General features: G+C 40.2%; 1 protein-coding gene across 6 annotated transcripts in view; it reads left to right on the plus strand.

Annotated features, from left to right (window-relative positions):
- PDSS2 (decaprenyl diphosphate synthase subunit 2) overlaps positions 1-12,596 on the plus strand; it is a 314,537-nt gene that overhangs the window by 175,793 nt on the left and 126,148 nt on the right. For all 6 annotated transcript variants that reach the window (XM_030929294.1, XM_030929297.1, XM_030929293.1 and 3 more), the window contains one exon: positions 10,019-10,217. In XM_030929294.1, coding sequence (XP_030785154.1) covers positions 10,019-10,217 — 199 coding nt within the window. The remainder of the gene's footprint in view (positions 1-10,018; positions 10,218-12,596) is intronic.

Below are 12,596 nucleotides of genomic sequence, written 5' to 3' on the forward strand. Positions count from 1 at the left end.
ACATAGGGAGACCCCTGTCTCTACAAAAAAAAAATTTTCTTTTCTTTTTTTTTTTTTTTGAGAAGGAATCTTGTTCTGTTGCCCAGGCAGAAGTGCAGTGGCAGGATCTCAGCTCACTGCAGGCTCCCCCTCCTGGGTTCACGCCATTCTCCTACCTCAGCCTCCCGAGTAGCTGGGACTACAGGCACTCGCCACCACACCCAGGTAAATTTTTGTATTTTTTTTTAGTAGAGACGAGGTTTCACCGTGTTGGCCAGGATGGCCTCAATCTCCTGACTTCGTGATCCACCCGCCTTGGCCCCCCAAAGTGCTGGGATTACAGGCATGAGCCACCGCGCCTGGCCCAAAAAAATAATTTTTAAAAAAGCAGCCAAGTATGGTGGTATGTGCCTGTAGTCCTGGCTACTCAGAAGGCTGAGACAGGAGGATCACTTGAGCCTGGGAGTTTGAGGTTAAAGGGAGCCATGGTGACGCCACTGTACTCCAGCCTGGGCTACCGAGTGAGACCCTGTTTCTAAAAATAAAAACTGTTCATCAGCTGACATGGCTCCTGTGAAGTAGTTATCACTAATCCCTGTAGGGGGATACATAGAGACTAACCGACCTCTGGGGTCACTTCCAACTCTGATTCTATAAACCCTACTTCTTAGTTTGTCATTCCTTCCCTTTTGAAACTAAGAATGATAGCGATGCCCTATAGCCTTTAAAAATTAATGGCGGCTGGGTGCGGTGGCTCGCACCTCTAATCCCAGCACTTTGGGAGGCCGAGGCGGGCGGATCACCTGAGGTCAGGGGTTTGAGACCAGCCTGGCCAACATCGCAAAACCCCGTGTCTACTAAAAATACGAAAATTAGCCGGGCATGGTGGCACATGCCTGTAATCCTACATACTAGGGAGGCTGAGGCAGGAGAATTTCTTGAACCCAGGGGCTGGGGGTTTCAGTGAGTTTAGGTCACACCACTACACTCCAGCCTGGGTGACAGAGCGAGACCCTGTCTCAAAAAAAAAAAAAAAAAAAGAAATTAAAAATAAATAAAATTAATTGCTAAGTAAAGAGCTGTTTATTTAACAAATATTTATAGGCAGCCCAGGGAAGTAGAGTAGTATAATTTACCGTATAGTGAAGGAAGGGGGTGGCAGGGAGAGAGATAGCTAAAGAAATAATTACAGTCCAATTTGATGCATGACTGAGCCATATTCAAAGGCTTTCACATACAGAAGAAAGAGTTAATTCTGGGAAAGTTAAAAAGAAGTTACATGTGGGCTGATTATTAAAAAGTCTTTAAACAAAAATATATTGATCATAAACCCTTTAGCCCCAAAAGTTGTATGGTACTTTCATACAGTGAACCTCAGCAGAGATGTTAAATAGTAAAAGGAGATCCTCTACTTCTGAATGATACAGGACTGTCTCTGAGAGATAATATTAGGTAAATGAAACCAGAGTGCAGACTTATGAACATGAGATGTCTATTATTTTTATTGTCACAATTTTTATTGACTATATCTTTTAAGAATGTATTTGGCTGCATATAACAAGACTCTAACAAGACTTACAACAAGACTCTAACAAACAGTGGCAACAAGACTCTAACAAACAGTGGCTTGAAACAGTGCAGTGTTTATCTCAGATAACAAGAAGTCTAGAGGTGGACACATCAGAGCTGATGCAGCCCTCAAAGAAGTCAGTAGGGGCTCAAAGTTCTTTTTGCTCTACCATGCTTAAAGAGGGTTAAACCTTTAGGAGGGCCCCCAACCCTCTTTAGGAGGTTTAGAGGGTTGGGAGCCCTCTTTAGGATCGTTAAGTCTCTACTGTGCCTCCAGGCAGCTGGGCCATATTCCAAACAGGGAACATGGGTAAGCCCAAAATGTCAAAGGTATACACCAACTGAATCTGTTCCCTTATATCAGGAACTCAGTAGATTTCTCAGAAACCCCACCTGGTAGACTAGTGCTTACATTTAATTGGCCAGACTGTGTCACATGATCACATCTAGCTGAAGGGGATCATGAGGTGGTAAGTTTTTTAAGTGAGGACCATTGCCACTCCAAATGTACTCAAGGGTAGATACTTTTCTGAATTTTTTTAACCTCTCAAAAAGAATAAAGGGAGGGAAGGAAGATAGAGAGAAGAAAGCAGGCTCCATCGTCTTTTATCTCCCTTGTCTGTGTGGCAAAACACAATTAACTCTTCTATTTTAACATCAACTTAAATGCAAAACATTTGAAGAGAGTTCAAGTTATTATAAGTAACAATTTGGGTTTTTTGTTTGTTTGTTTTTTGAGACAGGGTATCTGTTGCCCAGGCTGGAGTGCAGTGGCGCAAACACAGGAAAGAATGGATAGGCAAATATTAATAGCAATGTCTGCCACCCTGATTTCTGAAGCTTAGGATGCTAAACAAATTTGAGAAGCTTTGGAGGAAAATGGACAGATCAAAAGCAGATGAAGTTTTTTAACATATAATGGAAAGAAAGTGATTTGATGAAAAATCTTATAAAAACATTGATTAATCTTTCAATATGGTAATTACTTTCTTACTCTGATTACTTAACATAAGTTATATTTATTTGTGACTATTTTCTAATCAAGAGTTAGCATGAGGGCCCGGCGTGGTGGCTCAGGCCTGTAATCCCAGCACTTTGGGAGGCCGAGGTGGGCGGATCACTTAAGGTCATTAGTTCAAGACCAGCCTGGCCAACATGGTGAAACCCTGTCTCTACCAAAAATACAAAAAACTTAGCTGGACATCATGGCACACGCCTGTAATCCCAGATACTCAGGAGGCTGATGCACGAGAATCACTTGATTCTGGGAGGCAAAGGTTGCAGTGAGCCGAGATCACGTTACTGCACTCCAGTCTGGGCGACAGAGCGAGACTCCGTCTCAAAAAAAAAAAAAAAAAAAAAAAAAAAAGAGCATGAGAAGTATTCAAGAGTACTGAAATATATGTACATAAATTGGCATGAAGACTTTTATTTAAGATAATTTTTTAAAAATCCAGTGCATTGAAAGTTTAATAGATTGCTTTGGGTAACTAAAATAGGAATAAGATCACCAGAAGAAAATTTTCCTAAATTTTTTCATACTGTCACTGCTTCTCTGACATATACTAAATTGGACTCTTGCAAAATATGATCCAGAGTTACTTATCTGGTGATAAAATCTTAGAATCTGAGAGCACAGTACTAGATAGTGAAATTACAGGATAGATTTAAAGACTAGTCATTTCACTCCTATTTCCTATAGAAAAGTAGGTATTTTTTAAATCTTTTTAACTATTAACTGCCAGTTTAGGTAACTCTTTTTAAAAAATCCCTGAATCTTATAATTTGGGGACTGGAAGGGATGTGTTTCTCCAGTCCCCCTCCTTTCAGGGACAAGAAGACCAAGGGTCTGAGTTTAAGCGATTTGCCCATGAATTGTCTTATGTAATAAGCAGAAGTAGAACTGTTATCCAGATTCCTGATTAGGCTAAAACTATTGATTTCATTCTGATGAATTCAAACAACTTGACCTTCCCCAGTTACTGTAAACAAAAAGAATTAAGCCCGTTCTTAATATACTTTTTTCCTAGCAACATTCCCTTCCCTGTTGCTTCAAAACTAGGGATAAAAATTGGACAAATGGGGAAAGGATTCCCTATTTAATAAATGGTGCTGGGAAAATTGGCTAGCCATAAGTAGAAAGCTGAAACTGGATCCTTTCCTTACCCCTTATACGAAGATTAATTCAAGATGGATTAGAGACTTAAATGTTAGACCTAATACCATAAAAACCCTAGAAGAAAATCTAGGTAGTACCATTCAGGACATAGGCATGGGCAAGGACTTCATGTCTAAAACACCAAAAGCAACGGCAGCAAAAGCCAAAATTGACAAATGGGATCTAATTAAAGAGCTTCTGCACAGCAAAAGAAACTACCATCAGAGTGAAAAGGCAACCTACAGAATGGGAGAAAATTTTTGCAACCTACTCATCTGACAAAGGGCTAATATCCAGAATCTATAAAGAACTCAAACAAATATACAAGAAAAAAACAAACAACCCCATCAAAAAGTGGGCAAAGGATATGAACAGACATTTCTCAAAAGAAGACATTCATACAGCCAACAGACACATGAAAAAATGCTCATCATCACTGGCCATCAGAGAAACGCAAATCAAAACCACAATGAGATACCATCTCACACCAGTTAGAATGGCAATCATTGAGAAGTCAGGAAACAACAGGTGTTGGAGAGGATGTGGAGAAATAGGAACACTTTTACACTGTTGGTGGGATTGTAAACTAGTTCAACCATTATGGAAAACAGTATGGCAATTCCTCAAGGATCTAGAACTAGATGTACCATATGACCCAGCCATCCCACTACTGGGTATATACCCAAAGGATTATGAATTATTCTACTACAAAGACACATGCACACGTATGTTTATTGCAACACTATTCACAATAGCAAAGACTTGGAATCAACCCAAATGTCCATCTGTGACAGACTGGATTAAGAAAATGTGGCACATATACACCATGGAATACTATGCAGCCATAAAAAAGGATGAGTTTGCGTCCTTTGTAGGGACATGGATGCAGCTGGAAACCATCATTCTTAGCAAACTATCACAAGAAGAGAAAACCAAACACCGCATGTTCTCACTCATAGGTGGGAACTGAACAATGAGATCACTTGGACTCGGGACGGGGAACATCACACACTGGGGCCTATCATGGGGAGGGGGGAGGAGGGAGGGATTGCATTGGGGAGTTATACATGATATAAATGATGAATTGATGGGTGCTGACGAGTTGATGGGTGCAGCACACCAACATGGCATAAGTATACATATGTAACAAACCTGCACGTTATGCACATGTACCCTAGAACTTAAAGTATAATAATAAAAAAAAAAATTGGATAAATTTGTGGCATATATTGTGATGGTAACATTGGTAACTTCGGCTTATTCCCCCTCCCCAACCAGCTACTATTCCTTAGGTAAATAAACATTTTATTTTATTTTTATTTTTATTTTTAGTTTGAGACAGAGTCTCACTCTGTTGCCCAGGCTGGAGTGCAGTGGTGCGATCTCGGCTCACTGCAACCTCCGCCTGCCCAGTTCAAACGATTCTCCTGCCTCAGCCTCCAAGTAGCTGGGATTACAGGCATGCGCCACCATGTCCAGCTAATTTTTGTATTTTTAGTAGAGACGGGGTTTCACCATGTTGGCCAGGCTGCTCTCAAACTCCTGAGGCTCCTGCCTCAGCCTCCCAAAGTGCTGGGATTACAGGCGTGAGCCACTGTGCCCAGCTAAACATTTTAAATTGTCATTTGTTACTAGGATAAGGTGACTCTGAGTTCCAGCTTTGCCTTTTATAAACTCAGTGTTCTTGATCAAGTATTTAACCTCTGCAGACCTCTGTAATTAGAATCACAAGTAGATCATATAAATGAAAGGTTTTTTTAAATGGCAGACACTGTAAAAATTATGGACTTTCACTTTTATTATTGCATACCATTGTTTTTGTTGTTTCTGGCCACGTGGCATTTAAAAGTTGCTATTTATTTAATCAATGCTGTTTTATGACTATAGATGTCAAAATCACTCATTTTCATCCTTTGAGTAATCCAAAACACCACTTTTTGCTTACCTGGTTACTGCTTTCTTTCATAAGCTGAACTGCATGAAAAACTTGTCCAAATGCTTAACCCTTTTTACTTTTATGCTTTCCCATAATCTCATTATGTGATTTTTGTGAGATGTGACAATATGGACTTTTTTCAGTGAATGGTTTTATAAACTAGAAATCATTTGCAGGGTAGTAATAAAATAAAATTTTATTCCTTTCTTTTAGTCATTTTTTAAAAGGTAATTTTAAATGTTCTATTTTTAAAAAATGTCTTCTGTTAACTTTTCAACTGTCTTTTAAGCCTCCATTCTTAGTGATTTTCTTTGGGATATAATGAGATTTTAATCTAAACCATGAATTTACTCTTAGATACTGTTTGACTCGCTGATTAATTTCCTTTCTCTACTCCCCAAATTTGTAATCAAGTACAATATGTCTACTGGGTCATCTTTACATAGTCTCTTAATTTTTTTTAACAAAGGAAATCAATTAGACATGAGATTTTCCTTGGCATTTGATAATGCCAAGTTGTTTGGTTCTTTTAATTGTATCTTTATGTGATTATTATAACTGTTAAGCCAGTCTGGTTTTTTTTGAGAGAAGACTCTCATATATTATTTGATGATTTTATATTTATTTATTTATTTATTTAATTTTGGGATGGAATCTTGCTCTGTCATCCAGGCTAGAGTGCAGTAGCACAATCTCAACTCACTGCAACCTCCGCCTTCTGGGTTCAAGTGATTCTCCTGCCTCAGCCTCCCAAGTAGCTCCCAAAAATTAGTCAGACGCCCACCACCATGCCTGGCTAATTTTTCTATTTTTAGTAGAGACAGGGTTTCATCATGTTGGCCAGGCTGGTTTCGAACTCCTTACCTCAGGTGATGCACCCGCCTTGGCCTCCCAAAGTACAAGGATTACAGGCATAAGCCTGATTACCTGGCCTGATTATTTTATGTTTATTTCTCTCCATGTCTAAGGCAGTTGTCCTAGGTCAAGGCCTTTTGTTGCATCTTCCTTGGACCTTTGTAATAGCTCCCCCACCCCATATCCCTACTTTCCCTAGATACTTATTTAAGGTTTTTCTATGTATCACCTTTGGAATCTTCTTCCTAAATTATTAAAAAATATATATCATCCTTTCATCTCAAAAGATTGCCTATGTAATAAAATATAGACCATTTCACCTGCTATAACCAAGCTCCAAAATTCCTATCTCTCACTTACCCACATAGTCCCTTTACTGTAGCCAAACTGATCTCTTCAACCTTTGGTCACATTTTCTACTCTGGCCTTCTCTATGTCATGATTCGTGTTCTTTCTTATTCTGGAGTTCTCAAGCCCTGCTCTTGTTTTGCCCTTTTTCTCCAGCTATGGAAATCTTACTTGCCTTTCCAGGCCCCTCTCAAATTTAGCGTCTTCAAGGAAACTTTTTTAAAGCTTTTATGACACAGATGAGGTCTACAGAAAAAAAGGAAAGATAGAATCTTTCAAGGGCACATGTGGGAGGCAGCCTAATCTAGTAGAAATAGATTGGGGTTTGGAGTCTCTGTTAGTTGTCTATTGTGTAACAAACTACTCCAAACCTTGGTGGCTTAAAACAGAAACCAACTTATTTCTCATAATTCTGTTGTTTGGCTGGACTGTTCCTTTGCTGGTTTCTCCTGTATTTATTTATGTGGCTGTGTTTACCTGGTAAATGTGCAGGGGGCTGAGCTTGACTAGGACAGCTGGGCCTTTCTCCATGTTGCCTTTCATTCTCAAAGAGGCTAGATTAGGTTTCTTAACTTGTAGTCTCGGGTTAGCATTCCAAGAGGGTAAAACCCCAATGCAAAAACACTTATCAAGCCTGTTTGTCCCTCTTTTGCTGATGTCCCATTGACCAAACAAGTCACATGGTCAAACTCAGCATCAATCAAGGAGATTATACATGGCTTGGATATCAGAGGGTGTGACTGATAAGTGTAACTTGGTGTAACACTCTGCCACAGTTTGCCCTCTGGCCCCAATGTTTCACATTCCTTCCATATGCAAAACATACCACCTCCCAAGACCCCAGTCTCATCCATTTTATGACATCAAGCTCAGAGTCCCTGATCTCATGATTTCTGTTAGGTCTCCATATGAATATGGTTCCATGGGTACAGCCCCTCTTCAATCAGGGACCTAGGAAATAAAAGAACAAATTATCTACCCACCCCCCACCCACACACCACCGTCTATCCAACATACAATAGTGAATCAGAAAGAAGATAACCACAGTTGTCAGTTTCATTAAAAAGAGAGAGAAATGGGAGGTACATAGCAGTCACTAATCTATAGCAATTCTGAAATCCAGCTGGGCACATATCTGGGCCACCTACTCTATCTTGGAGCAAGGAATGTTTCTTGATTAGGTCTCAGTTCTGTTCCCTGGAAATGATTCTCGAATCCACTCTTCTCCATTGTTCTTGGTTCTGCCTTCTGAGCTTCCTTTTCTTTTCTTTCCTTTTTTTTTTTTTTCTTTTTTTTTGAGATAGAGTCTCACTCTGTGCCTAGGCTAGAGTGCAATAGTGCCATCAGTTCACTGTAACTTTGAACTCCTGAGCTCAGGTGATTGTCCCACCTCAGCCTCCCAAGTAACTGGGACTACAGGCGTGCACCCCCTCACCCAGCTAATTTTTATTTTTAAATTTTTTGTAGAGATGGGTTCTCACTATGTTGCCTGGACTGATGTTGAACTCCTGGCCTCAAGCAGTCCTACCACCTGGACCTCCCAAAGTGCTGGGATTACAGGCATGAGCCACTGCACCTGGCCTATTTTCCCTTTCTAGTAAGATATAGTTTATACTTGTAGCTGAGTAGCTTTCCAGCTTCCACTAAGAGTTTGCCATTCCTTAAGCCTTTGCCTCCCAGTCTCATTTTTCTGACTCAAAGCAAACACTCCACTTCTAGATATACCATTTCTGTTTCAGATATCTGTTGCTACATAGCAAATCACCCATACAATTTAGTGACTTGAAGCACACTACCATTCTGTGGATTGACCTGAGGGTTCTTCTGCTTGGGGTCATGCAATTCCTGTGACTACGAAAAGCTTATCAGTTGCATAGGGCACTTATCAGGCTTCCTTGTGTATTGTTTGTTGATGTCCTATTGGCCAAAGCAAGTCACATGGCCAGGCGTGGAAGGGGATCATGCAGGACCTTGGAAACCAAAAGACGTGACTCACATGGGGCCATTTGTAGCAGATACCAGCAGATTTTCAGATCTACATTACGGTGTACTCTTGGGAAAGTCATTTTACTTGTGTGCACAATTTTTTCACCTATTAAAAGAGGTTAATAATACCTATCATGAAGTTGTGATAATGTTTAAATTTTTAGTAATTACCTGTTGATTTTTTTTCTGAATATAAAAGTAATACTTTTATCATGGTACAAAATATACAAACTACAGAAAAATATAAAAAAGGAACAAACATCTGCTGAAATTGCCATGTAATACAGTTCTATACTATAAGTTCCTCAGGGGCCTTCTCTATATTATTTGCTACTGTAGGTTTTTGTCTTCATTCTTATTCTGAAAGTTAAAAAGTCCTTGAAGGACGAAACCATATTGTATTCATCTCTGTAAACCCCATAGCTTTGCATTTATGATTGAGATAATGTGGCTAGGAGCAGTGTCTCACACCTTTTATCCCCGCACTTTGGAGTCCGAGGCAGGTAGCTCACCTGAGCTCGGGAGTTCAAGACCAGCCTGGGCAACATGTCAAAACCCTGTCTCTACCAAAAATACGAAAGTTAGCCAGGCTTGGTGTCATACACCAAGTAGTCCCAGCTACTCGGGAGGCTGAAGTGGGAAGATTATTTGAGCCTGGGAGGTGGAAGTTACAGTGAGCTGAGATTGCACCACTGCACTCAAACCTGGGTGACAGCGTGAGACCCCATCAAAAAAAAAAGAGAGTGAGAGAGAATGTACATAATGCCCTTAGACTAGTATCTGGCACAGATTATATTCTCACTTAAATTGGAATTCCATTAGACACTACTAAGGAGTCTCAGAAATCTTGAAGTTATGAGCATGAAGAAAGTATACTGAGAGCACAATATCTAAATGGAGCTGTGGAGGGTGGCCCTCCACTGGCCAACTTCTATCTGGGATATCCTAGTGACTTGTGGGGGAAGAGTGAGGAGTATTACAGAGAAGGAAGGTGTCAAGATCTTCTTACAGATCCCAAACTGCTCAGTAGAGAGGCCTCTATTAAAGCTTCATTAGAAAGATATAATCCCCCCCCAAAAACAGTGGGTGGCAACCTATGGAATATTTTATTGTTGAAAACTGAAATCAGACATTAATGATAAAATGGTATTCTTGATACTCTAACAAATCTTACCTTTATGTTTTAGTCAAAGAAGTTTGGCAGAGATCACAGAGCTTATTCATACTGCTCTCCTTGTACATCGTGGGATAGTAAATTTAAACGAGTTGCAATCATCTGATGGTCCACTGAAAGACATGCAATTTGGAAATAAAATTGCTATCCTGAGTGGAGACTTTCTTCTAGCAAATGCCTGCAATGGACTTGCTCTGCTACAGAACACCAAGGTAAAAATGGGCAGGGTTTGGTTGTACCTGAATGGCTTCAGGCAGCAATTAGTTGGCTGCTGGAGCCGCAGGTCTGTGTGTCCTCCTGCGCCAACTCCCCTCATGTACATACTCAGTAAACAATAAAACTGTGATGAACATGATGATGGCAGTGTTAGTACCAGGCAAAGTGTAAATGCTAGGAATGAGTTTTGAAAGTAATTTTTTTTCTGATTATGGATGAAATTATTAATTATAGAATAGGGTTAAATCTTCAAAGAAAATATAAGTAAATATTACCTATAATCCCACTATCCAGAGATAATCACTGCTGGTTTATATCTTCATGTATTTCCTTGTAGTCTTTTTTTGTTGTTCATTAATGCCTTTATATAAGTAAATTTTTTTGTAATATATATGAGAACTTGCTATGTATAAGGTTTTTTTAATCCTGCCTATTTTTTCTTACTTAATATTATGATGTGAGCATGTTCCCATGGTTATAACTTTTTTTATAATATCCAGTCACTTAGATATAATACCTCTTATTTAACAAATTCCTCATTGTTGGACATTGAGGTTGCTTCTTATTTTTACTATCATAAGTAGATCTTCAGTAAAGATCTTTGCATATCAATTTTCCCTATTCCAGATTATTTCTTTAAGATAAAGACCTAGAAGTGGTTCAAAGGGCTAAACATTTGTAGTGTTTTTGTTTTGTTTTTCCTTTTGTTATAGAGACATGGTCTCACTCTATCGCCCAGGCTAAAGGCCAGGTGCGGTGGCTCACTCCCATAATCCCAGCACTTTGGGAGGCCAAGGAGGGTGGATCACCTGAGGTCAGGAGTTCGAGACCAGCCTGGCCAACATGGTGAAACCCCATCTCTACTAAAAATAAAAAATGAGCTGGGCGTGGTGGCGCACGCCTGTAATCCCAGCTACTTGGGAGGCTGAAGCAGGAGAATCTCTTGAATCCGGGAGGTAGAGGTTGCAGTGAGCCGAGATTGAGCCACTGCACTCCAGCCTGGGAGGTTGCAGTGAGCTGAGATCGCGCCACCGCACTCCAGCCTGGGCGACAGAGTGAGACTCCGTCTCAAAAAAAATAAAAAATAAAAATAAAAAAATAAAGTGCAGTAGCATAATCATAGCTTACTTCAGCCTCAAACTCCTGGGCTCAAGCCGTCTCTTACCGTAGCCTCCTGAGTAGCTACAGGCACCACTATGCCTGGCTAAGTTTTAAAAATTTTTTTGTGGAGACAGAGTCTCACTGTGTTTTCCAGGCTTGTCTTGAACTCCTGGCCTCAAACGATCCTCCCACCTCAACCTCTCAAAGTGCTGGGATTAAGGTATGAGATTAATCCCAGCCACTACAAGGATTAAGGCCACCACACCTGGCCACATTTTTAGTATTCTTGATACATATTGCCAACCTGCTTTCTGGAAGGGTTATAGAGGTATTTCTTGTTATATCAGTTAGGATTAGGTTTGATTATAAGGTAACAGTGCCCTATAAGATCGGAATTTATTTTTTTTTCTCATGTAAAATCACCTAGGAGTAGGCAGTCAAAAGTTGGTATAGTGATTCTGCAAAGTCAGGGATCCAGACTCCTTCTATCTTACAGTTCTGCCATCCTTATCTTACCACATCATGGCCTGAGGCAGTTGCCATTATGGCCTCCCTCCAGTCAATAGAAGGAGGAAGGACATAAAAGGGCAGGTCTCCTTCCCTTGAAGGTTGGATCAGTGTACATCCTAGTTTGCTAAAGCAGAGTCCCTGTGTAAGCCAGCCATCCTGGGATCTCATCTGATTTAGCATTTGTCCTGGATTTTTCATTTTTTAACAGAGAATTATTACTAATAATTATATTAGAATAAGTTGGGATGCGTTTGGTAGATCCCCACTTAGTACTTCCAGCCTCTGTGTTTGTTTTTGTGTAGTGTAATATAATAGTATTGTGAGACCCTTACACAGTGGAGAGAGTTCTCATTATCAGTTGTCCTTTTTTCCTTTTTTTTCTTTTTTGAAACAGGGTCTTACTCTGTCACCTAGGCTGGAGTGCAGTGGTGCGATCACTGTAGCCTCACCCTCCCTGATTAAAGCAATCCTCCTACCTCAGTGTCCCAAGTAGCTGGGACCACAGGTGCATACAACCACACCCGGCTAATTTTTTGTATTTTTTTTTCATAGATGGGTTTTTGCCTTTCATCATGTTGCCCAGGCTGGTCTTGAACTCCTGGGCTCAAGAAATCCTCCTGTGTTGGCCTCCCAAAGTGCTGGGATTACAGGCATGAGCCACTGTGCCCAGCTTCATTTTAAGTTGTTAGGAAATCTGAAAGATACCAGAAATAACATCTCTTTTCCCAACCCTTTCAGGCACAACTAACACTTCCCAGTCAAAG

The sequence above is a fragment of the Rhinopithecus roxellana genome, chromosome 4 (assembly GCF_007565055.1).
Source record: "Rhinopithecus roxellana isolate Shanxi Qingling chromosome 4, ASM756505v1, whole genome shotgun sequence".
In the NCBI taxonomy this organism is placed as follows: Eukaryota; Metazoa; Chordata; class Mammalia; order Primates; family Cercopithecidae; genus Rhinopithecus; species Rhinopithecus roxellana.